This window comes from Melanerpes formicivorus, unplaced genomic scaffold (genome assembly GCF_026170545.1).
Source record: "Melanerpes formicivorus ecotype bairdi unplaced genomic scaffold, bMelFor1.0.p_v2 SCAF_9, whole genome shotgun sequence".
Lineage (NCBI taxonomy): Eukaryota > Metazoa > Chordata > Aves > Piciformes > Picidae > Melanerpes > Melanerpes formicivorus.
Genome location: NW_027142361.1, coordinates 11,780,469 through 11,807,250, shown reverse-complemented (window position 1 = coordinate 11,807,250; position 26,782 = coordinate 11,780,469). Strand labels below are relative to the sequence as shown.

Here is a 26,782-nt window from a genome sequence, read left to right as displayed (position 1 = left end):
TAACTAGGGGTGCCCTGCCTCCCGCCAGGGGGAGGAGAGGGATAACAGAGATAATAGAATCTATTGGGATGTGTACATCCAGTGGCCTGGCACTTCACAATTATGGAAGTACAGGGCCTTGGTTGACACAGGAGCTCAGTGCACCATAATGCCATCAAATTATCAGGGATCAGAGTCTGTAACTATTTTGGGAGTCACTGGTGGATCTCAAGAGTTAAGTAAGGTGGAGGTTTATATAAGTTTAACTAGTAAACAATGGAGGAAGCATACAGTTGTGACCGGACCTGATGCACCTTGTATTTTGGGAATTGATTTTCTGAGAGAAGGGCGTTTCAAAGACCCTAGAGGTTACAAATGGGCTTTTGGAGTAGCTTCTGTAGAAATTAATAGACAAAAACTGAAGCTGTCTGCTAGGCCTGAGCTTTCTGATGAATCTGCAGTTGTGGGACAACACAAGATACAGGACATTAAATTGCCGGTTGCTTCTCAGACTGTGCATCACAGGCAATACAGAACCAACTGTGACTCTTTGTTGCCCATTCAGAATCTGATTTGTCAGTTGGAGAGTCAGAAAGTCAACAGCAAAACTCATTCGCCTTTCAACAGTCCAGTGTGGCCTGTGCGAAAGCAGAATGGAGACTGGCGTCTCACGATCAACTACCAATCCCTAAATGAAGTAACGCCACCTATGAGTGCAGCACTACCAGACATGATGGAACTCCAGTATGAGCTGGAATCCAAAGAGGCCAAATGGTATGCTACCATAGACATTGCTAATGCATTTTTCTCTATTCCCATAGCAGAGGAATGCAGGCCTCAGTTTGCTTTCACCTGGAGAGGAATCCAGTACACTTTCAACAGACTGCCAATGGGCTGGATCCACAGCTCAAGCATCTGTCATGCAGTAATCCATGATGCTCTGGAGAAAGGCGGTGCTCCAGAACACATCCAGTTCATCGATGATATCATCGTCTGGGATAAAACTGCTGAAGAAGTCTTCGAGAAAGGTAACAAAATCATTGACATTCTTCTGAATGCAGGTTTTGCCATCAAGCGAGACAAATTGAAAGGACCTAGCACAGAGATTCAGTTTCTGGGAGTGCGGTGGCAGGATGGACGGCAACACATTCCAGTGGATGTGGTAAATAGAGTCTCTACCATGGCAAGTCCCACAAACAAGCAAGAGACCCTACGTTTCTTGGGGATAGTGGGATTTTGGAGAGTGCACTTTCCTGGATACAGTCAGATTGTGAAACCTCTGTATGATGTGACTTGAAAGAGAAACAATTTCCACTGGGGACCTGAACAACAAGCAGCCTTTGACCAGATAAAGCAAGAGGCAGTTCAAGCAATGGGTCTGGGACCTGTCTGAGATGGTCCAGACATTAAGAACATTTTGTACACGGCGGCAAGTGACAATGGTCCAACCTGGTGCTTGTGGCAAAAAGCTCCAGGTGAGACACATGGACGACCTCCTGGTTTCTGGAGTCGAGGTTACAGAGGTTCAGAGGCTAATTATACTCCAACAGAGAAAGAAATTCCAGCTGCATATGAAGGAGTGAAAGCATCTTCTGAAGTGATTGGAACTGAATCACAACTTCTCTTGGCTCCCAGATTACCTTTGAAATCTACTTTTAATAAATCTGTTTCATTTTTGTTTGATTCCATGACATGTATTTTTTTTCAATATTTTTTGTCATTACTTTTACATGTTTTGAATTGTTTTTGTTTACTTTTAAAATTTCTTTTCATTCCAAATTTATTTTTTGTAAATTATTTTTATATGTTTTCTTTTTAATTCTAATTTCAGTAGTTTGATTTTTTATTTTATTTTGAATGTATTACTTTTATTATTTATTATTTTTCTTTTTTTTTATTTTCATTTTTTAGTTACCATTTTCTATTCTGAATTTACTAATTATTTTTATATGTTCAATATTTTTGCTTTTAATCTAGTTCTATTGTTTAATCTTTATTTGATTTTTATTATTATGTTTTAACTATTTTTTATACCGTTTTAATGTAGATATTTATAAATTGTATTTTATTTTTATCTATACTTTTCAATTACTTTTTGTTAATTTTTTTTTTAAATTTTGATCTAATTTTTTTTTCTAATTTTTGTTATTCTGTATTTTATTTTCATTTTTCTTTGTTGTTTAAATTTTTATTATTATTATTTTTAACTTACTTTTTGTCATTTTAAAATTTATTTCTTTTTTTGAACTTATAATTTTTATTTTGTTATTGTAATTTTTAAATCTCTATTTTAATTTGTTATTCTAATCAATTTTTTATTTTCAAATTATTTTTTTTTTTTTTAATTTCTTTTTTTTTTATCTAGTGCTTAATCTTTTATTTTTTGATCTTAGAATAGAATAGAATAGAATGGAATAGAATAGAATAAACTAGGTTGGAAGAGACCTTCATGATCATCGCATCCAACCTATCATCCAACACCACCTAATCAACTAACCCATGTAAACAAGCACCCTGTCAAGTCTCCTCCTGAACACCTCCAGTGACGGCGACTCCACCACCTCCCCGGGCAGTCCATTCCAGTGAGCAATCACTCTCTCTGTGTAAAACTTCCTCCTGACCTCCAGCCTGAACTTCCCCTGGCGCAGCCTCAGACTGTGTCCTCTTGTTCTGGTGCTGGCTGCCTGGGAGAAGAGACCAACCTCTGCCTGTTTACAACCCCCCTTCAGGTAGTTGTAGAGAGCAATAAGGTCACCCCTGAGTCTCCTCCTCTCCAGGCTAAGCAGCCCCAGCTCCCTCAGCCTCTCCTCATAGGGCTTGTGTTCCAAGCCCCTCACTAACTTTGTTGCCCTTCTCTGGACTCGTTCCAGCAAGTCAACATCCTTCCTAAACTGAGGGGCCCAGAACTGGACACAGTACTCGAGGTGTGGCCTAACCAGTGCAGTGTACAGGGGCAGAATGACCTCCCTGCTCCTGCTGGCCACACTGTTCTTAATGGAGGCCAGGATGCCATTGGCCCTCTTGGCTGCCTGGGCACACTGCAGGCTCATGTTCATCCTACCATCAAACAGCACCCCCAGGTCCCTCTCTGCCTGGCTGCTCTCCAGCCACTCTGACCCCAGCCTGTAGCACTGCATGGGGTTGTTGTGGCCAATGTGCAGAACCCGGCACTTGGATGTGTTAAATCTCATGCCGTTGGACTCTGCCCATCTGTCCAGCCTGTCGAGGTCACTCTGCAGAGCCTCTCTACCCTCTAGCAGATCAACTCCTGTCCCCAGCTTGGTGTCATCAGCAAATTTACTGATGATAGACTCAATGCCCTTATCCAGATCATCAATAAAGATGTTAAAGAGGATGGGGCCCAGCACTGATCCCTGGGGGACTCCACTAGTGACTGGCCGCCAGCTGGATGTGGCACCATTCACCACCACTCTCTGGGTTCGGCCCTCCAGCCAGTTCCTAACCCAGCTCAGAGTGCTGCTGTCCAAGCCATGGGCTGACAGCTTGGCCAGCAGTTTGCTATGGGGGGACGGTGTCAAAGGCCTTGCTGAGGTCCAGGTAAACTACATCCACAGGCCTCCCCACATCCACCAGGCGGGTCACCTGCTCGTAGAAGGAGATCAGGTTGGTCAGGCAGGACCTGCCCTTCCTAAATCCATGTTGGCTGAGCCTGATCCCTTGGCCATCCTCTAAGGGTTGTGTTAATGCACTCAGGATGACCTGTTCCATGATCTTGCCTGGCACTGAGGTCAGGCTGACAGGCCTGTAATTCCCTGGCTCATCCAACCGGCCCTTCTTATGGATGGGCACCACGTTGGCCAGCCTCCAGTCCTCTGGGACCTCGCCAGTGAGCCAGGACTGCTGGAAAATTATGGAGAGTGGCTTGGCCAGCTCATCTGCCAGCTCTCAGCACCCTAGGATGAATCCCATCTGGTCCCATGGACTTGTGGGGATCCAAGCTGCTAAGGAGAGTTCCAACCACCACCTCATGGAACATAGGGAAACTGTGCAGCTCCCTGGCTCCTTCTGCCAGCTCTGCAGGCCAGCTGTCAGGAAGACTTTCTGCCCTTCTAGTAAAAATTGAGGCCAAGAAGGTGTTAAGTATCTCTGCCTTTTCCTCATCCTTGGTTACAATGTTCCCCTCCGTATCCACCAAGGAGTGGAGGTTTTCCTTCCCCTTCCTCTTACTATTAATGTATTTATAGAAGGACTTTTTGTTGTCTTTCACAGTAGAGGCCAGTTTAAGCTCCAGACGATGATATCATCGATGAACTGGATGTGTTCTGGAGCACCGCCTTTCTCCAGAGCATCGTGGATCACTGCATGACAGATGCTTGAGCTGTGGATCCAGCCCATTGGCAGTCTGTTGAAAGTGTACTGGATTCCTCTCCAGGTGAAAGCAAACTGAGGCCTGCATTCCTCTGCTATGGGAATAGAGAAAAATGCATTAGCAATGTCTATGGTAGCATACCATTTGTCCTCTTTGGATTCCAGCTCATACTGTAGTTCCATCATGTCTGGTACTGCTGCACTCATAGGTGGTGTCACTTCATTCAGGGCTCGGTAGTCTACCGTCAGACGCCAGTCTCCATTCTGCTTCCGCACAGGCCACACTGGACTGTTGAAAGGTGAATGAGTTTTGCTGATGACTTTCTGACTCTCCAACTGACAAATCAGATTCTGAATGGGCAACAAAGAGTCACGGTTGGTTCTGTATTGTCTGTGATGCACAGTCTGAGAAGCAACCGGCAATTTAATGTCCTGTATCTTATGTTGTCCCACAACTGCAGATTCATCAGAAAGTTCAGCTCTAGCAGACAGCTTCAATTTTTGTCCATCAATTTCTATTGAAGCTACTCCAAAAGCCCATTTGTAACCTCTAGGGTCTCTGAAACGCCCTTCTCTCAGAAAATCAATTCCCAAAATACAAGGTGCATCAGGTCCGGTCACAACTGTATGCTTCCTCCATTGTTTACCAGTTAAACTTATATTAACCTCTACCTTACTTAACTCTTGAGATCCACCAGTGACTCCCAGAATAGTTATAGACTCTGATCCCTGATAATTTGATGGTATTATGGTGCACTGAGCTCCTGTGTCAACCAAGGCCCTGTACTTCCGAAATTGTGAAGTGCCAGGCCACTGGATGTACACATCCCAATAGATTCTATTATCTCTGTTATCCCTCTCCTCCCCCTGGCGGGAGGCAGGGCGCCCCTAGTTATGGGGAACATGCGCACATGTGCATTGCACATAGTTTGCAGGGTTATAACTTTGCATGTTATAACTGGAGCCACTGTTGGAGCCATAAGAGTCGTTCTGGGGAACTGTGGAAGTAACAGCTACCCTTCTGGTATTGCTACCTTGGGTTCTGCCACTTTGCAATTCCCTCAGTCTCCTGAAAAGATTAGAAGTTGGTTGGCCATCCCAGCGGTTCATGTTCTCACCAAACTGATCACGCAGAGTTATCCAAATAGTTCTACGTGATTGCCTTGGTGGTCTGTTTTGGAATGACCTGTTTTGGAATGTCCTGTTTTGGAATGACCTCCTTGGAGGACGTGTATTCCTCACAGATGAAACTTGTACCCACCTGGAGGAAGAATTGAAATTATCCCTTTGTGCCAATTGGGATATGGAATTTCTAAATTCATCTTTTAACTCTCTTATGCAATTCTGTATATCACCAGACATAGTTTTAATGGCCGAAACCAAAGAAACACGTGTCATGCTATCCTCCAATTGTCTCATTTGATCACTGAATTGGCCAACCGTGGGAGAAGCTCCACCATAACTTCTTGACACAATTCTGCTTGCCAGAATGTTTGCATAATTAGAAGGAGCAAGTTTGATGATCTTTTTAGCAAGACCAATACCCACAGGAATGTCATCAGGATTCAGAGTTTCATGTTCACCATAGAGTAGCTCTCTAACAGCAAATTCTCTCAAGCGCTTAATTCCCTCATCTATGGTAGTCCAGGGTTTAGGATTCCATGGAAGATCATCTCGGGAAGGATCTCTCAGGGCAACCGCTATTAAAAGGCGTATCCACAGATTAACCTTACCGAGAGCTTCGCCTAGATGTCTATCTATTCCATTGTCCCTTGAGAGAGTTCCTAACTGAGCTGCTGACTTGTCTCCAACTGTTAGAGCTGAAGCACCTGTATCATAACACCTACTAAGCCAAGCTAGAACTGGCTCCTTATCTGCCCTGGTGAAATCTTTACGGACATTTCGCAATTCCTCCCGTGGAGAAGAACAGTCTGAAATATCATCTTCATCTTCGTCTCCCTGAATTCTTTGCCCATATAATCCTGCTGTCATTCTCCTAAGGATCTCTTTAAGCTGAGAACCACCTTTGCCAGCTGCTTTCCTAACTTCATCTCTATCCTGCTTTGATCTCACTAGGTTAGCTAGATCTTTAAAACAAACCTTCTCTTCCTCCTCAGCAGGATCTTTTAGAGTAGAGGGCCCCTCACCAGGATCAGTCTCCACCGCTTCTTCTCCATCTTTGCCCGTTCCAGCTCTAGTATTTAAACGAGTCACCTTAACTGGAGCTGTGTTTGAATTTACAGCCACCTTAATGGAAGCTGACAGGTCCTGACATAAATCAGCTGCTGGGGCAGTGACTTCCGGTCCCACCGAGGGAGTGGGCGGAAGTGACGTTGCTCCATTAATGGCCGACGGAGAAGAAGAAGAAGGAGAAGGAGTGGGAGAAGGAGTAGGCGCCATATTGATACCAGCCGATGCCCTTGGCTGCTTGCTAGAATCAGCAGAAAAGTCATTTAGAGCTGCCTTACCAATTAACTTTTTAGCCTTCTTTTTAGCTGACACAGATTCTGCACACTCTTCGTCACTAGCTGTCTCTGGGACTGACCTAGAGCCACGGCGTTTTCTTTTTGATCTAGTTTTAATACCAAAACAAGCTCTGGACACCTTTCTCTCTCGCCGCAGAGAGAACAGTAAATATGCAATTACCATCACCAGCAACAGATTTATACACATCACATAAATCACCTTTGGATCCCAGGCATCACCTAAAGTTACTCTCTCCTCAGGCGGAATCTTAAAACCCTTTATCTCAATTGGGAGAGTGGTGGAGGTAACATTCCTGTATCTCACTGGCCATAAGATATTAATACATTTTCCATACCATAATTTAACTCTATACATAACCCACATATAAATTGTCCGCACCAAATATTTACCCAGGTAATCCAAAATCAAACCCAAACAATACCTGTAAACCAGAGCCCCAAAAATTGAAAAGAATAATCGCTCCACAAACCACAATACCTTCATGTTTGCTAATTCAGCTGGAAAACACTAAATCAATCAAGTAATAAATTAAACTAATTATCTGCCGCACGTTGGGTACGCCAATAAAAAAAAAATGTGGTGGGGTGGAAGGGTAAGGCCAAGAAGCCTCCTCCCTTCCCCCTTGTAAGGTAAAGGGAAAGAAACTTGAAGGGAAAGGAAAAAAAAAAACCTCACAAGCTGAATTAGCAAGGCAGTGGAGCTATATTTACAAAGCAATGTAGGGTATGCAGGGGAATATTTACAAATTTACAATATCTACAATATATACAAAGATATACAACAGAGTAACACAGAAATGAGAGTAACCCCCCTCGGCAGAGGGGTTCCCCACCTCCGCTCTCCCCTCTCTCCCCCCCTTTCCCCAGAATGGGATAGAAAGAGAAACAGAGAGAAAGAAAGAAGTTAAAAGCAGTTTTGTGTTAATTGGAAAGCAGTTAATACAGGCCTTATCAAGTTTGTCAGTTTGAAGGCCAAAGCCTTGGCAGAAAGCCCAGCACAGACAGAGAGCTGCTGCACCGTGGAGAGGCGGAAGCAAGACTGATAGAAAAGTCCTGGAAATGCTCAGTTCACTCCCAGTTCAGAAGGTGCTTCCTCCCACTCTTCCAATTAAATTAGTTTAGATTATTCTTTCCGTTTACCAACTTCCGTCCACCATATTCCCTTTCTTAAGGGGGCAACGTCAACCGGCCACACAGGGGGTAACTTGTCTGTAACTGGGAGCACTCGGCACAGCAGAAGGCAAATATCCCCAAGCTGATGCAGCATGAGGCAGCTCAGAGCTGGGGACAACTCCTGCCTGGACTTGTGAGATCATAGAGAATGGTTTGGATGGGAACGGATCTTTCTAGGTCATCCAGCCCAACTATCCTGCAGTCAGCAGGGACATCTTCAACTAGAGCAGGTTGCTCAGAGTCCCATCCAACCTCACCTGGAATGTTTCCAGGGGTGGGACATCTACCAAGAGACTTCACCTTGCAATGGCAAGGACAGGAGTGACCAAAGGGGCTGTCCTGGATGGACAAAAAGCCTCAAAATTACTCTGAATCAGACAATGAGGCAGAAGTTAGTAGATCTGGTTCTTTAGGCTTGCTTGAACATGTCTCAGAGACAGAATGAGCCAGGTGGGTGTGCTTTGGCCACATTTGGAAAGGCGGCTTTCTATAGGTTGCAATACCAGGGTTTTATCCCTAGATCTGTGTTGCTACTGGCCATTATTGCCTCGGGAAATCTATAAGTATCAGCCCAAAGAGCCAGAGCCTTGTCTTGCAATTGTCCACGCTCTGTAAGAAACCACAAGCTTCGCTTGGAAGCTGAACTGTGTTTCAGTTTACCCAGACAAGACAGCAAGGACCCCTCACTATTTTCAGCATTGTAAAGCCCAGAGGACAGACACGCGTCTTGCCGGGCCGAGAGGCAAAACCTCAGAGGAGCTGAGTCCCCAGGACAGTTGTGTTTGACTAGAGAAAGGAGCTAGCGCTGCTACAAAAGGATTACAGCTGAGAAACCTCCTCTCTACAAAGCTTTCAGCTGCAAACCCTTTGGGAACAAATCCTGCCTCAGTAATAAGCTGCAGACACCAACAGAAAGTGAAACGGTGCTCCTGCAGCTTCCACGTGGTCGGCGCCATTTTGGTTTGTCTAGATCTTAACGTGTGCCACAAGGTATCAGGATCAGTGAGTAATTACAATATCTGATTTTTATAAGCATCTACTGAAGGTCTGTTGCCTTAGGGAGTTCCCCCCCCCCCCCGTTGTGGGCAATCGCCAGCTTCATTGCCGAGGTTGCTTTTCTTTAAAGTGCTGTTTGTTGTTTCTGGATTTTTGTATATATTGTTTAAATTGTTACTTGCTCCTGCTGGTGAGGTATCTGTTCCACAACCGAACCCCTCGAATCTGTAAATAGGTTTTGATTAGTGTTTTTTTTGCGTTTTTTTTAATTAATAAAATTATTAATATTTTTTAATTAATCGCTCTGCTTATGGAACATTAATTTATCCTTTTTATAGACCACAACAGGGGCTGTCAGGGAGGAAGGTGAAGGTCTCTAAGCATCCCACCTGTCAGGACCTCCTCAGCCAGCTCGGTTGCAATCCTCTTCTTGGAACACTCCAGAGGGCCAACACTGTTGAGGAACCAGTGATGAGGCTCTTCCCAGGGCAGCCCCAGCATCTGGCTGTGGATGATGCGGTCTGCATCCAAGGCTGTCTGCATCAGCCCTTTGGCTTCCTTCTCGTTCATGAGCCAGACCTTCAGGAACTTCTCAGCATCAATGGCAGCAAAGTGCCTGTGCAGAAGGGAGATGGCCCATGGAACCAGGCTCTGTGCCTCAAAACAACAGGCCAGCTCCTCCTGCACCTCACTTAGGTGCTCCAAGGCCTCATCATGGTTAGGTGCCCAAGCACGGCTCACCTCATCCTCCTCTGCACCTCCTTGCAGTGTCCCTTGATGGACTTGCAGTAGGCTGCCAGGCTCTGCTTCTCTTCCTCAAACTGCTTCTCTTGGTTGGCCAGTTTTGTTCTCAGGTTATTGAGCAAGCTGTGGAGCCTGGGGAGGGACAGCACAGCTGGGCAACCCCAAAGAGACACCTTTGGGCATACACAGCTCACATGAAGGCTTTGGGACATGGGGCTGCTTATCTACTGGTGACTGCTCTGTGCCAAGGCCTGACTGACCCTGATGCAGCTGGCACAGGTTGGCCATGGCCAGACAAATTGCTTTGGGGTTGGATAACCCCTGCCTCTGCCCAGGGGTGGGTCGGGACAGAGCTTGTTGGCTTATCCTGGGTGATGGTCTCTACACAAAAGGGCATAGGGCAGAGCCTGTCTTCCAGTGATGGATCTTTACCTGTTGATCTTCCTCTTTTGCTGAGACCTGAGGATCATGTTCTTCTCACCCTGCTTCTTGAGCACCAGGAGGTTGTAGTCCAGCTTCTCCTGGTTCAGCTGGTAGATGGCTTTTGCCTGCTGGAGCTGCTTCTCCAGGTTCTGCCATGTCAAAAGACACAAACCCAAGGTGGGCCATGAGCAAAGGCCACACTGCAGCCTGGACCCTCCTGGCTCTGCTCTACAAACCCCATCTTCCCATGCACGTTTTCCCAGCTAATCCCTGGCCACACTCACAGTGAGTGATGGAGACGCTGGTTATCCACAACAGCTGTGGTGCTGAGGGACATGGTTTAGTGATGCTTGGTTAACAGGTGGACTGAGTGATCTGAAAGACCTCTTCCAAATGATTCTGTGACTCAAGAAGTACCTACCACAGGGCCATGTTCGGGGAAGGGAGGAGGGACTGAAGTTGGGCCCAGCTTTCAGTCTGTGGGCCACAGAATGGGCCTCTCTCCTCCACCTGAACGTGTCCAGACCAGGCTGGATGAGGCTCTGGCCAGCCTGATCTAGTGTGGGGTGTCCCTGCCCATGGCAGGGGGGTTGGAACTAGATGATCCTTGTGGTCCTTTCTGACCCTGACTGATACTACTTACTGCTATGAAGTTGGATGGGGCTTTGAGCAACCTGTTCTAGTTGAAGTTGTCCCTGCTGACTGCAGGGGGATTGGATTAGATGACCTTTTATGGTTCCTTCCCACCCAAGACATTCCATGATTCTATGATTCCATGACAATTTAAACCTTCCTTATACAAAACTCAAGCCCACGATTTTTTCCTTGCATCCACAGTGGACACAGAGACCATCTCCTCCACCTCCTCCTCCTGCATCACACAGAACTGTGTGTACTTGCAGACTTCTCACCTCCATACAGAAACCTCTTCCCTGGTCTAAGTCAGTCCCACAGCCTTTCGACATTTCCTTGGCAGTCATCTGTTTATTTGGTCTGTTTAAGACTTTCTGCTGTTCCCAAGCGTGTTGCCAAACTTGGACAAGGACATGCAGATATGAAGCAGAGAGGAACAAACACTTCCCCTGCCTGATATCAAAGCTTTCCCACAGCTACAGCTCAAGGAAGCAGGTGTGGTTTCACAACAGCCCTACATTGCTGCCTGTGAACCTGGCTCTCCAGCATCCTGCTGCCTCCGTCTCCAAAGGGCTCAGAGACACCAGCAAATGTTTGTGTCACCTTCCAGGTCATCAATATGAAGGTGAAGGAAGCTGCAAAGTCAGGACTGTCCTCCATGGATGTGTCCTTTCAGGGACTTGCAATGGTAGTATTTCATTGTAGAGGAATGGTCAAAGGAAAGAGGCCTGCAGGATTGTTTAGCCTTCTCTGAGAAGGATATAGAACGCCACAGGACACAATGGATTTAGCTGAATCATCAGGAAGTAACGCAAGGGCACTGTAACCTTGAGGGTCGTAAACAAGTAGGGGATGGCAAAAACAGGATGTTTGTGGTTAGCTGAAGCAGGATGTTAAAACCGCAGGAGATGGGGTTGACATGTAACTTGTAACCAATGATATGTTGCCGAGTAGGCATAATTATAGTAAACTGTATATAAGATGTGTCTGATGCTTAATAAAGTTGGATTTCGCTGATCACATTGATCGTATGTCGACCCCTTCTTGTGGCATTTCATCTGAAGTTGGACAAAACCTTCTAGACATGGAGGTGTTCAAGAGGGGATTGGATATGGCACTTGGTACCATGGTTTAGTAGTCACAGAAATCACAGTATAACTTAGGTTGGAAGAGACCTCAAAGATCATCGAGTCCAACCTGTCACCACAGACCCCATGACTAAACCATGGCACGAAGTGCCACGTCCAATCCCCTCTTGGACACCTCCAGGGATGGGGACTCCACCACCTCCCTGGGCAGCACATTCCAATGGCAAACGACTCTCTCAGTGAAGAACTTTCTCCTCACCTTGAGCCTAAACTTCCCCTGGTGCAGCTTGAGACTGTGTCCTCTTGTTCTGGTGCTGGTTGTCTGGGAGAAGAGTCCAACCCCCTCCTGGCTACAACTTCCCTTCAGGTAGTTGTAGACAGCAAGAAGGTCTCTCCTGAGCCTCCTCTTCTCCAGGCTAAACAATCTCAGCTCCCTCAGCCTCTCCTCATAGGGCTTGTGCTCCAAATCTCTCCCCAGCCTTGTTGCCCTTCTCTGGACATGTTCAAGTGTCTCAATGTCCTTCTTAAACTGAGGGGCACAGAACTGGACACAGGACTCAAGGTGTGGCCTAACCAGTGCAGAGTACAGGGGCACAATGACTTCCCTGCTCCTGCTGGCCACACTGTTCCTGATGCAGGCCAGGATGCCCTTGGCCTTCTTGGTCATGAGGTGTTGGGTGACAGGTTGGACTTTATGATCTTTGAGGTCTCCTCCAACCTGGTTGATTCTATGATTCTATGACATCAGTCCCAGCTTGGGGTTTTTGAGGAGGACATCCCATGGGGGACAAACAATGAGCCAATGGTGTGCCAGGGATGTGCTCTTCCACTGCAAGCCCTCCCGCCTAAGGGCAAACTCATGATAATTGTCACATTAGAGAAATCATGGGTCTATGGCTAGGAGTCAGAGGAAAAACCTCACCTCTCCTAGGCCAGGACCTTGGCAAAGGAGTGAGATCAGGCTGATCTTGGAATGGGTTGCCCAGGGAGGTGGTTGAGTCATCGACCCTGGAGGCGTTCAAGGGGAGATTGGATGTGGCACTTGGTGCCATGGTCTAGGCATGGGGTCTGTGTTGATAGGTTGGACTCGATGATCCTCGAGGTCCTTTCCAACCTAAGTGATACTGTGATACTGTGATACTGTGATTTTCTGTCGGGAGACTCACACCATTTAATCCTCCCATCAGTCACAATGGCAGACATAGCAAACACCAAGGTGCTTCCTGTGTCCTAGAGGTACAGTCCATGGGCTGCAGACCCCTGAGAGCCAAGATGGACACTGTGATGTAGAACCCATGGAGAGGAAACAATGGCTCCATTGCCCTGTTGGCACAGGGTTGGACTGTGGATGCTGAAGAGCTGAGGTGACCAGGTAGCAGCTGCTGCCTCCACACCCAAAGAGCAGAGAGAGATCTGCTCTGCTGCCTCCCATGGCACACAGCAGCCTTTGCTCTACCTGCACATCTGTCTGCAGCTGGATCTTCATGCTGTTATACTCCTCTTTATCCTGTGCCCTCAGCTGGTTCAGCTGTCTCTCATACTCCATCACCTTCCTCATACGGGCATGCAGGTACTCCAGCTGTGGGCAAAAGGAGAACATCACAGAACCACAGAAACATTCAGGCTGGAAAAGAGCCTCAGGATCACCAAGTCCAACCAACAACCCTACTCTGCAAGGGTCACCCCTGAACCATATCCCCAAGCACCACATCCAAACCACCTTTAAACACATCCAGGATTGGTGACTCAACCACCTCCCTGGGCAGCACCTTCCAATCCCTGACCACTCTTACTGGGGAAACATTTTTCCTAATGTCCAGGCTAAAGCTACCCAGTCACAGCTTGAGGCCATTCCCTCTTGTTCTGTCACTAATTACCTGTGAGAAGAGACCAGCACCAGCCTCTCTGCAACATCCTTCCAGGTAGTTGTAGACAGCAATGAGGTCTCCCCTCAGCCTCCTCTTTTCCAAATTAACCATCCCCAGCTCACTCCCCATAAGATTTATTCTCCAAGCCCCTCAGCATCTTCCTTGACCTCCTCTGCACTGGCTCCAGCACCTCCACATCTCTCTCGTATTGAGGTGCCCAAAACTGGACACAATACTCAAGGTGTAGCCTCACCAGAGCTGAGTACAAGGGGACAATCACTTCCCTGCTCCTGCAGGACACAGCATTTCTAATACAGGCCAGGATCCACCAATCCACACAGAGCCCTATATTAATACAATTGTTGGAAGAGACCTCCAAGATCATCAGGTCCAGTCTAGCTGTGGTGCTGAGCGGCCAGGCAGAAAGGGACCTGGGGTTACTGGTTGAGAGTAGGCTGAACATGAGCCAGCAGTGTGCCCAGGTGGCCAAGAAGGCCAAGGGCATCCTGGCCTGCATCAGGAACAGTGTGGCCAGCAGGAGCAGGGAGGTCATTCTGCCCCTGGACTCAGCACTGGTTAGGCCACACCTTGAGTCCTGTGTCCAGTTCTGGGCCCTTCAGTTTAGGAAAGATGTTGACTTGCTGGAAGGTGTCCAGAGAAGGGCAACAAAGCTGGGGAGGGGTTTGGAGCACAGCCCTATGAGGAGAAGCTGAGGGAGCTGGGGTTGCTTAGCCTGGAGAAGAGGAGGCTCAGGGGAGACCTTCTTGCTCTCTACAACTACCTGAAGGGAGGTTGTAGCCAGGTGGGGGTTGGTCTCTTCTCCCAGGCAACCAGCACCAGAACAAGAGGACACAGTCTCAAGCTGTGCCAGGGGAGGTTCAGGCTGGATGTTAGGAAGAAGTTCTTCTCAGAAAGAGAGATTGGCCATTGGAATGTGCTGCCCAGGGAGGTGGCGGAGTCACCATCACTGGAGATGTTTTGGAAGAGACTGGATGGGGTGCTTGGTGCCATGGTTTAGTTGATTAGATGATGTTGGGTGATAGGTTGGATTCTATTCTACTCTATTCTATTCTATTCTATTCTATTCTATTCTATTCTATTCTATTCTATTCTAACCACATGCCTGTCACCACTGGGATGCCCTAAATGTCCCAGCACAAGGCAGAGCCATCCCCAGGGTGGTTTGGGGAAGATCCTGCTCAGGTTAGGGGTTTCTCAGCATAGGGTAGGTATTGAGGTTGGGTATGTGGGTCTGGGAAACCCATGCTGTCCCCCATCCCCACGTGTGGCCCCATCACTGTGCCTTACCAGCCAGAGTCATGGTGTGGAGATTTTTGGGTGTCTTCAGCAAGAACGCTCCTGGGGGAGGAAAGAGGCATGATCAGTGTCCCAGAGGCTGGAGGCATGAGGCACTCCCTGCCCACACTGACATGTCCCAAAGGCTGGGGACAGCACACAGTTCCTGCCTGTCCTCTACACAGAGCCTGGTGGGCATGGGGTGGGCACACACTGGTGTGGTGTGATGGGCGCACACTGGTGTGGTGGGATGGGCACACTGTTGTCGGACAAGAGGGGACATGGGTCCCAGGAACACCTGTGCAATTCAGGCCTTGAAGAATTCTCTGTTGATAATATACTGGCGGAGTAGGAGATGTGAGAAAGTGCTGATTGCTTGGTATGCTGAAGTCCAGCTGCCCCTGAGATGGGAGGCAAGCAAGATAAGGAGGAGGCGAGATCTGGGAAAGAGAGCAATTAGGCCGGATGGAAGAATTCCACAGAGTTGTGAAAACAATGATGTAACCTTTTAGAGAGCAACCAATAGTATGTTGCCAAGTGGGCATAATTATAGCAAACTGTATATAAGATGTGTCTGATGCTCAATAAAGTGGAATCCGCTGATCAAATTGGTCGTTAAAGCGGCCCCCTTCTTGCAGTAAGTGGCGCTCGAACACGGGACCCTAATGAAGACAAACGTTAGGGTTTAAGAAGTTCTTCGGGACGTTGGGAGATTCGCAGTAAGCCGGGAGGCAAGAAGACGGCCGGCCCGGGATAGCAGTACCGGAGGCTGCAAGAAAAGGGAAGACAGCCTTGAAGCCGAAGACGCTGTAGAGCCGGAAACTGCTTAAACGAGGTCTGTGCGCACAGGTATTAACGTTTAAATATGGTTATGGATAGGCAGGCAGCGTATGATTTATTTATATGCTTTTTAGAAAAGCGACAGTGTAAGTTAAATTTTACAAAGGAGTTGGTGCCGCTGTTAAGCTATGCAGGAGAGTTAGGATATTTTAAGGACCCAAATGAGGTGTTTGAAAGATTGCAGTGGAAAAAGTCTGGACAAGACTTGTGGCTGCATGGCTTAGATGATGAAAAACGAGCAAAGGAGTGTGGAAAATGGTGGAAGATGGTTATGACAGCATTGGATCAGCATCGTGCTGAGCAAATGGCAGCTTATCAAGCCAGGGTACGATTAGATTATACGGACCCAAATGGAGCAAGTGTTACACATGCTGGGTTGCCTTTGTCAGAAGAGGTTCAGGATTATTTAAGAAAGGAGAAGGCTGCGTGTGTAAAAGGGTTAGGTGGCAGAGTCGAATTACAATCTGTAACACAGGACTCTGCTGAGGAGCCTTCCCCGTATCTTTTAGCTGAGCAAATTGTACAGGAGAAGAAAGTAGGTGAGGGAGAGGAGACAAACAGGGCGATAGATCCTGGAGGTAGTGTTAAAGATCATGCAAGAAAGCACACAGAGTATTGGCGAAAGGTTGCAGAGCACTTAAACGCCGAAGGAGATCAGGAAGGGTTTAGCCGGCTGGCTGCTTCACATCAAGTTCTTCCAGTAATGTATACACAGGTCCCTGGGGAGCAAAATGTTTTTCAGGCTGATGTAACTCAATTGCCATGGAAATTGTTATCTCAATTAAAACAGACTGCGAGTCAGTTTGGGGTTCAATTTGAACCAGCTAGACAGATGATTGATTTTATTTATATGAACTATAATATGTTACCTAGAGATTCTTATAATGTTACGAAGCTGATCCTAACAGCATCTCAATTTATGACATTTTTGAATGAGTGGGAACACCTAGCTAGACAATCAGCTGGAGTACAAAGACAGCAAAACGATCCACTATTTGATGTAACAGTAGATCAGTTGTGTGGAACGGGACAGTACGAGAGACCAGAGTTACAGGCACTTTTACAGCCGCCTGTTTTGCAAGCATCAGCCCAGATAGTAAGGATGGCTTTTGAAAAGCAGAAGGATGGAAATGCAAATCCTCACTATATGGGAATTAAGCAAGGTAGACAGGAACCTCTTGGCGAATTTGTGGATAAGTTGCTTGCCGCACTTAGAGCAGCAAGCGTAGGAGAAGGTATCCGAGAGGCAATTTTAAGGCAGTGTTTAATGCAGAATGGGAACCAGCAGACGCAGCAGCTTATTACATCAGCAGATCCTAGATGGACGGTAGCCGAATTGTTGCAGAGGGCTCAGGACTTGCCAAGCAATCCGATGGCCATGCTGACGGAGGTGATTGATAAGGGATTACAAAAACAGGCTGAGGTGTTGTCAATGACAATGACAAAACAGCTTGAGCATAGTCAGCAGGTTATGGCAGCCTTAGTACCTTTGCGCACAAACTCGAAAGGGCAAGGCCGACCCTATAAGCAGTCATCAGACGAAATACAGTGTCATCGAAAAGCGTAAGGCGGAGATATCGTCTAAAGTAATGCCTGGACTTTTGGCCCATAGATCCGCTTTAGGGCATTTCCCTAGCGGAGATAGTTATTTTGATGAAGCTTGTTGGAGAGAATACAGGGACAAGTTGTGGGACTTGGTTATAGATGGTCATAAAACTGCTGTAAAGCTGCAAAAGTCGTGGCGAGAATGCATGAACTGTGTTAAAACCTACGAACTGAAACAGCGAATGGCTGCTGCAGTTAGAGCAACTTTGTCAGGACGAGATGCAGCGCCAGGTGTATCTGAGTTGCAGCTGAAAGATGTGTCTGAGATCTATCGACCGATCGACCGGGGCCGCCCCCGATACATCTTGCGGCGACCACACCGCGTTTACCAGCCGTCACCACTGCTGTTTGCACACAGCGGGGAACCTTCCTCTGACATCGCCAGCGACGGCTCGGACTCGGAAGATAACACCGGCAGCGAGGAATTCAAACAGCACCGACTTTGCTTTACGGCCCCTCTTAGAAAAAATGGAGCGCTTGGAGGCTCGCGGTTACAGCGTTCCTGCCACCGCTCTCCTCCCGCGAGCCCTGCCGGCCCCCGCGGATACCGACGGCTCCGACCAAGGCGGTACCGGCTGACGCACCACTGATACCGACAGCACCGACAGTAGCAGCGGAGCAGCTGCCACGGCAGCAGCCCCCACCCCTTTCCCCCGCAGCGGCTTTAGCCGCACTACTCTGTTTTGATTTAAAGCAACAGTACTCATTTTGTCATTTCTGATTGTAACGTCTTTCAGAGATTTGTTATTTAGAGTTTTGTTAAGTTTTTCTAATAAGCATAATGAATAAGTAAGCATTTGGTATTTATAAGTACTTAGTACATAGTAATTGCAGTAAGGTGTATGCACTTAGTTAAGAGTTCAAATTGTAAGATTTTCTTTTGGTTCGAACCTTCTTAGTTGTCTGCCTAGGCATTTCAAAGGAGCTCCATGTAATATAGTTAAGGAATGTATAAACAGCTTTTAATTTTGGAAAGTGTTTTTTAGTTAATGTAACAATTTTATTTCTTTTTAGACACTGATTTGATGGATTAATTTTAACATAGTCTTTTAAGGTTTTAAGGATTTTTTGGTATTAGCATAAGTTAAGGTTTGTAGTAAATAGGTATTAATTTTAACAACTATTCCTTCACTAATGTGCAGAAGAACCAAGACTAAGAGGAAACAGCATTTCCCATGAAGTCGAACATCGATCACAATAACTGTTATGATAATCTGGAGTCAAAAGCATCAATCAAAAAAATATTTTGTCCTGAATGCTGAATTTGAAAATAGGCAGTTTGGGCTGGTAAATACAGAAAACCTATTTTGTGGTGAGAAAAAGGATTTAAATCCCCATGGAAAATTATTGAAAGGGATTGGCATAAGTGGGAAATAAAGACTAGAGAAATTTTAGTTGGGAAATATCAGGAATAATTAAAAGGATTAGTAAAAGGAAAAGTAAGAGACATAAGATTTTGAAGGCAGAGGAATTGAAATAACAAAAGCACAATGGGAAATGGTAAACGAACTAACCAAGGAAGTAGAGAAGAGACTCCAAATGGAATTTTGAAGTGGGTTAAGGAGTTAAAAAATCTGTAGGGCTCCTGAAGAATGTAACTGCTGCTGAGAAGAAAATACACCCGGCTGCTGGTTGCACCCCAGCAGGCCGAGGAGGCAGAGTTCACATATACTTGGTGGAGCCTAATTTTGATCCTAACCCTATTTGTACATAAGTAGTCCAATCGAAATCAAAAACCACGTTCCCATGTGTGGAATCTTGATCAGACCAGAGAGAAAAGACTTGAACTTGAAAAAGCAATAGTAAATTTTTCTGCTACAGTTGAAATCATAGTAAATGCAAGCACAGATGCAATAAAAGTGCAGCAAATTGAAATCAATAGTCTCTCGAAAATATCTACTCAGAATAGATTAGCTTTGGATTTTTTATATGTTAAGGAAGGGGGTGTATGTGTAGTCATAAATGTAAGTTGTTGTAATTATGTTAATCTAGATAAACGAGTGGAAACAGATTTACAGGCGATTGTGAACCACAATCAGATATTACATCAGATTTCTTTGGATGATACTTCTTCTGTATTTAAAGGAATATGGGATAAGTTAACTTCTTGCTTATCGAATATAAGTTGCTTTAAAAAATTCTTTGCAATACCTGTTGGAATAATTGTAATACTGATCTGTGTAATTCATTGTAATTGTTGTTTTAAAATGGTAAGACCTTTAGATTAAATTGTTTATGCCAATAAGTTACAAGCAAATGGTTATGATCAGAATGTGATCAGAACAGATGACCTTAATTATGATCCAATTAAGAAGGTTCTGAAATATCTGGAAATTTTAACACAAATCAATGGTGACAAAAAAAAAAAAAAAAAAAGGGGGGAATTGTGATGAATATACTGGTGATTTGTGTTAAAATTGTAAGACTTAGAGTGCACTGGGATTAAGGGTCAGGATCTTGTGAGGCCTGTTTAGAGGGTAAAGAGAAAGAAACCTCTCTTGCAGACTTGCAAGGACACTGGTTAATTGGAGACATCACGGCTGAGAAGGAGCTGTCTTAAAGATAAACATTCAGAACTAGGAATTTGTTTTCTTCAGATAAGAAGCCTGCACAATTGAGCATGTGTGAAAGTGGATGCTTTGACCCTTACCACACTGAATGTAGGGAGAAGGGATTTGACCACCTATTCTAAGACTATCATATGCCTCCCTTCTATTTAGCATAAGTTTGCTTATATAGATGATGAAACTATATAAGATGAAGAAAACTATTGTAAGGTTGCTTTTTGGGTGAAGTTGGTACCAATAAGAGATCAGTATTACTAGGATGAGCAAAAACACATTATTATGGGTAATTTTATATTGGGCAAAGCAATGAAGCTCTTTTGCTCTTGCTGATTGCCTGCAAGTTTTCTGTCTGTGAAGCTAGAGCCTGGCCAGATCTACCTTTACAGATTAAAGAAATCTTGCTACCCTTAAACAAATTATGCTTTTTGACCATCCTAGAGAAAATAAAGATGCAACATAACAGGTAATAATGAATTGATTGAACTTTTTCAGACATGTCTGATAGGGATACCCAGACTTAATGTAAATATGTTTGTTAATTATAGTAGTAAGTTTTAAGGTTCTTAGGTATTATTGTACTCATTTTGATTATTGTTAAACTTGTTTATAATTGTATTATGCAAAGTGTTCAAAGAATAACTTCCAAGGCCTTACTTGCACAAAAGAAAAACGGGGGAATTGTTGTCGGACAAGAGGGGACATGGGTCCCAGGAACACCTGTGCAATTCAGGCCTTGAAGAATTCTCTGTTGATAATATACTGGCGGAGTAGGAGATGTGAGAAAGTGCTGATTGCTTGGTATGCTGAAGTCCAGCTGCCCCTGAGATGGGAGGCAAGCAAGATAAGGAGGAGGCGAGATCTGGGAAAGAGAGCAATTAGGCCGGATGGAAGAATTCCACAGAGTTGTGAAAACAATGATGTAACCTTTTAGAGAGCAACCAATAGTATGTTGCCAAGTGGGCATAATTATAGCAAACTGTATATAAGATGTGTCTGATGCTCAATAAAGTGGAATCCGCTGATCAAATTGGTCGTTAAAGCGGCCCCCTTCTTGCAGTAGCACACATGGTGTGATGTGATGGGCACACACTGGTGTGGTGTGATGGGCACACATGGTGTGGTGGGATAGGCACCCACTGAAATGATGGCAGGAGGCAGTAGAGTGCTCCTAGCTCTTCCCTGTATTCTGGGCTGCCCAACATCTCCACAACCCACACGTGTCCACACATGTGCCAGGAGCCATGTGCATACCCCACACTTTGCAGCCTGCCCACTCCTGCTGCCACCCCCACTCATGCCTACAGAGCCCCAGTTCTCAGCTCAGCCCTTCCCACACCGCACGCACTGGGACCTACTCCCACATCTCAGGGGGTCTCCATAGCTGTCAAGGGCATCCCTGGGAATGCCCACCCAGCCCTGGGATGAATTGCAGGGCCTGTCATGGGGTGGCCACACCCAGAGCCTCACAGGTAGATTCCCCCTTCCCAGGGTTTCTGGGGGAACACAGGCAGGGTGCTGGTGGCATCAGAGGGGGTTCCCAGTGGAAATGCCCCTCCCCAAAGTGGGAGCTGAGTTTGGTTGTTGGTTTGGGTTTTTTTGTTTCCTTTTTCTTTGAATTATCCACAGCTTTTGTTTCTAAGGGAGAAAAATCCCCCTCAAAATAGAGCCTTTTAAATCCTTGCAGCTTCCCAGGGAAGGGGCAACCCCTACAGGGGCATCCTGGGGCTGCCAGGGGCACTGCTAGCCACCACATACCCTGACCCAGCTCAACCTCAGGAGGTCCTGAAGATTTCCTACCCTTCATCCACCCAATCCTGTGAGGATCTGACACAGGAATAACCCAAATAACCTGCTTTATCCCCTCATCCTCCTCATCCTGCTGGGATCTGGCACAGGGATCACATAGATAACCTGCCCCAGCTCCTTGTTCCCACCCCATCCTTCTGAGATCTAACACAGGGATCACCCAGACAACCTGCCCCAGCTCCTTGTTCCCCCCCATCCTGCTGGGATCTGACACAGGGATCACTTGGATAATCTGCTCACAGCTGTTAGTGGAGGAGAGATGGTTGGATCTGGGGTTCCCCAGGGGTGTACCCCCGCTAAGGGCTCTCCACCTTGCCTGGCTGAAGGTTCTGGCCCTGGGCAGCTCTTGCCAAGGTGGGGTGGGGACACTCCCATGGCTCATGAGCTAACACAAGGCTGTGCCTTGAGCTCCCACAGCCTGGCTGGAAGCTGTCTCCATGGCATAGCACCCCAAATCCTCACTTTCCTTGGGCTTATGGGAGGGACCTGGATGCATTTCATGTTATGGAAACCTTTCTGCCTGGCATTCATGCCCCAAAATGGGGAGGATGATGAGGTTCATCCATGCAGATGTGAGGGAGGTGGGTGGTGGGCTGCCAGCCCCACTTCTTCTCTCTGGATGAAGATGCTGTTTAGAGGTCCCTCTAAGAAGGAATCCTCTGCTTCCCTGTCCTTCTGCCTCCCAACCAGCACACCCAGCCCCGGGGGAGTGGGATGTGGTTGGAGTCCTGCTGCTGCTGTCACACCCAGGTTGAAATCTGTCACCCCCAAGCTGAAACCTGTCACCCCCCAGGCTGAACCCTCACTCACACCCCTAGTTTGGCCAGAGCTGTGGGAAGGATCCTACCTCTGGCCAGGCACACGTGGCAGGGAGCGGGGGCTGAGCCCACCCCAAGGAGCTGCAACCCAGTTTCACGCCCTGATCTCCACCGTAGAGCCTCCAAGGTGCTGGGAACCTCCCTGTTTCCCACTCCCTTCCCTGATGGGGTTCCCTCCATCTCCAATCCCTCCCCTGGTGGGGACCCCCCCGGGGATCCCTCCAATCTTCCATCCCTTCCTGATGAAGACCACCCTGTCTCCCATCCCTTTTCCTGATGGAGACTCCCCACATCTCCCATCTGCTTCCCTGGGAGAAACACCCAGTGATGGAGGAAGAGGGTGGAGGAATGCTGGGGGCTCTCTGCTCCCTCCCTTGAAGCTTGAGAAGGGACAGGAGCTTTCCTCCCCCAGTTTCTGCGGTGGAGGCAGGATGGCAGCTGCCCCCTCCCTCCCCTTCTCATCTTCCTCCCTTCCTCCCACTCGCTTTTCCCTCCCTCCCTGGAAGGAATCTTCCAGCGGATCACTTCCTCCAGCATCCTTCCACCAGCAGTAATTCAGGCTGGTCCTTCACTCGGAAGGGGTGTGGGGGGGTCGGGGTCCGCACCCTTGCACCTACATTTTGGTGGAGGAGGGGGAGGTCCGGGCGAGGCTTGCACCCCACCTGGGGGGTCCCGAGGATGCTGAGGGTGCTGGGGTGAGGTGGAGCATGCTGAGTTCCGTCCTTGCATCCCCCGCACCGGGGAGGGTCCACCCCTGCCCGAATGGGCGATAAGGGATGGGTGGGGGGTACCACCCCAAAAAGTATCCAGAGGCCCTAAGGTGGTTCAGGGGGTGCCCCAGCATGGTGAGGAGGATGCTAGAGGGATGAGAAGCGGGATAAAGAGGGGTGTCCCAGCCAGAAAAAGACATCCAGGTACGCCCTGGAAAATCCCCCTCGCCCTCCTCAACCCCTCCCCAAAAAACTTTCCAACCCTTTTGCCTCCCCAAAAACACCACCCTCGCCCCTCTCACCCCCTCCCCCGCATTTAAACCACCACCATCCCCCCTCCCAAGGCACTCACCCCACCGCCGGTGCTTGAGCTGCTGCTCCACGCTCGCCAGGCTTATTTAACGCGACCGTGGGGGTCTGTGCGGAGCATCCCACCCGGGGGCCCCTCAGACCCCCCCCTCCCATGACATCATCTCCCCAGCCAACCATTGGCTCATTGCCGCGATTAAGACACGGTGACCCCCGACGTGATAGGGGCAATGAACCGCTAAACTGCATCCTGCCGTGTATTCCCTCGGAACTTTGAATGAGCTGCTGAAAGGAAGCAGGAAAAGCCGGCTGGCCAGAGCAATCGGCGATGGCAATTCCCGCAGCCCGAAAAGGAGAGCAGCGGCTGGTCCCCGGCGGTTGCTGGTCTTGGTGCTGTCCCGAGGGAGCTGCCCGACAAATGTGAATGTGAACTCATTACTACGTACTTACACCTTACTACAATTACTATGTACTAAGTACTTGTAAATACCAAATGCTTACCATTCATTATGCTTACCAGGAAAACTTAGCAAAACTCCAAATAACAAATCTCTTAAGGACATTTGTGGAAGACGACAAGTTTGTCTCTCTTAATGTAAGTCAACAAAGATAAACTGATAGCAGAGCCACTGGAAAGATGCAAAGAATCCTGTCTACCAATCCTGGATGCAAATCAGCTTGTGATTGCATCGTGATAACACGGGACTACAACAATGGACCCAAGGACCCAGCCATCACGCCTTCTGGGCAAAATAATTTCCGCCCATCAAGTACCCTGGGCAGGGTGATACAATGGTTTCCACCACCTGTGTAAAGGAATGTGGGAGGACTTGTCTGAATGGAGGGGGGGGGACGGAGGCCCCCCCCCGCCTCCATCCAAAAATCTTGCCCACATACACAGCAATACACAGAAAGATTTCCGGGGGAACGGATACCTGGATTATTTCCTTGCCTCTGGAATATCTGACATACCAACACCTGCCTGAGGACTAAAAAACTGTATAAAAAGACCTGAGTGACACTGTAAAAGAAGAAGAGAGAAGACGGCACCATAACATCACGGGGCAACACAACGCATCTTGGACTCTCACCACCCCTGACCGTTGGTAATATAACCTCTTTCTGACTTTCTCCTTCTAATTCCTTCCCTCTTCTCCCTCTCTCTCTCCCTCTCCATTTTCTCCCTCTCCCCTTCTTATTTCCACTTTGTTTATGTAATAAATAGTCTAGCTGTTGATACTTTGGCCTCGTTTGTGCCTCTAATTTCACAACATGGGAATATTTAAAAGAAATGTGTCTCCGGACCTTAACAACATTGCAATCAGAAATGAAGAAATTAGCACTGTAGCTTTAAATCAGAGCAGAGCTTTGGTTGGCAAGAGTCGTACCAGAAAATCCTCCCTTTTCTGGGGCTGGGGGTAGGGGTGGGTTGAGGGTGGCTAGCAAGGTGTACCCTAGTTGCTATTGTTTCTGTATTAGGGTTTTAACAACTTGCAGCCTATCATGTCTGAGCGACCATTGTTCCACCCATACTGGATTATGTGTTTTCCATTTTAATTTGAGGGTTGATTGCTGACTAGTAGCTGCTACAGAAAAGGAACAGTAATGAGTTTTGCTCCTAGCTAACTGAAGGTGTCTCAGCCCAACAGAGCAACTGGAAGGGTTAACACGTACGGTCTTACAGTGATTGATTTGCCGTAGTTAAAAGCTAATTGCACTGGCTCTTTGCTAACCCAGATTGTTTGGATACCTTTTAAACCCATGACTTCAGCATTTGCCATGAGCAATGGCTAGTGACCATTCCATTTATGACTAGGTATAATGTTGACATCATCTCCAGTATCCATAATCATTGAAAATTGCATAATTTGTCCACAAGGGTGTCTGACATTACAATCTGTTCCAGTTTTCCCTTTTGGATTTCTAGGGCTAATAAGATATTAGGCATATCGATGGAGCCCTGAAGGGTTAAATCTTGGAGAGCCAAGCTCCAAGCACTGCTGGACTGATAAGAAGGAGATAGTGTTGGCCTTGATGGCTTGTGAACTATGGGAACTCAGTGAAGCAGTGCTGTTGGAGGAGGGCAGATATTTGATTACGTGTGGTTGTTATGACCTGGGAGGGTCAGACTTCAGACATACAGAAGGATGTATCGGAGTCCCTGTTCCTGTTGTAAACGGCTTCTGCACTGTAGTAGTTTTATAAAGAACTCTGCATAATAAAGTGGACACCTGGCCTGCATCAGGCTGCGTCCCGTCTCTCAATCACGGCAAATGGTGACCCCCGATGTGATAGGGGTGATGAAATGCTAAGCTGCGTCCTGCCGCATATTCCCTCGGAACTTTGAATGAGCTGCTGAAAGGAAGCAGGAAAAACTGGCTGGCCAGATCAATCCCTCCCGCTGGATGAGAGGTGAGCCTTGGGAAACATGGGGAACCAGGAGAGTTCCTCAGAAAGAGACATTTATGAATTAATGCAAGAACTCCTTAAAAAGCATGGCAAAGTTATCTGTGGCCATGATTTTAAGGAGATGCTGGAGTGGGTGCAGGTGAGCATCCCGACAGTTACGATGTCTAGCATGTTTACAAGTGAAATCTGGGATCAAGTGGGGGTGAAGCTATGGCATGCTGCTACTACAGGGAATGTTGAGGCACAGCGTATGCTCCCATGGTGGTGGATTATATTCGAGATGCTTAAAGCACAAGAAGGGAACTTGGAACAGAGTATTGAGGGAGCTCAGACCCCTCCTCCATTACCCTCTAAGCTGCCACCAAAGCCGAAGCTGCGGACTGAGACTTTGGGTACATACGCAGCAGAATACCCCCCCGAGGACGACCTCCTAGATCCAGGTCCTGTCTATCCTGAACGGGAACCAGACCTTTATCTCCGGGATCCTCACGATGTGTGGGCTTCTATTAAGCACCAAGCTTTGCGGGATGGAGACACTGAGGTTGCCGCAAGAATCGTGGCTCCTGTACTGTACACGGGAAGAGGGGGTAACCCTCAATGGGAGGCTTTGTCCTTCCCAGTGATTAAAGAAATCCGTCGTACTGCCACTGAGCACGAGCTCTCTTCCCCTTATTTCGCTAATCTTTTAACATCTATACTCGAC

General features: G+C 47.1%; 1 protein-coding gene across 1 annotated transcript; it reads right to left on the bottom strand.

Annotated features, from left to right (window-relative positions):
- Positions 1–8,852: 8,852 nt before the first annotated feature.
- LOC137443321 (dynein regulatory complex protein 1-like) lies at positions 8,853–22,364 on the bottom strand. The gene is made up of 6 exons (XM_068142911.1): positions 22,296–22,364; positions 13,308–13,430; positions 10,140–10,279; positions 9,705–9,839; positions 9,353–9,579; positions 8,853–8,863 (listed from the first exon to the last, which is right to left on the bottom strand). The coding sequence occupies exons 1-6, from the start codon at positions 22,362–22,364 to the stop codon at positions 8,853–8,855; spliced, it is 705 nt and encodes a 234-aa protein (XP_067999012.1).
- Between the last annotated feature and the right edge of the window lie 4,418 nt (positions 22,365–26,782).

What these genes read in the sequence shown, in the direction of transcription:
- LOC137443321 (XM_068142911.1), bottom strand. Translation starts at nt 22,364, where the DNA reads ATGAATGCCAGGCAGAAAGGTTTCCATAACATGAAATGCATCCAGGTC. An exon ending in CTCCCATAAGCCCAAGGAAA is followed by an intron (nt 13,431 to 22,295) that starts GTGAGGATTTGG and finishes TTTTGCCCACAG; the next exon opens with CTGGAGTACCTGCATGCCCG. An exon ending in CAAAAGAGGAAGATCAACAG is followed by an intron (nt 9,840 to 10,139) that starts GTAAAGATCCAT and finishes GTCCCTCCCCAG; the next exon opens with GCTCCACAGCTTGCTCAATA.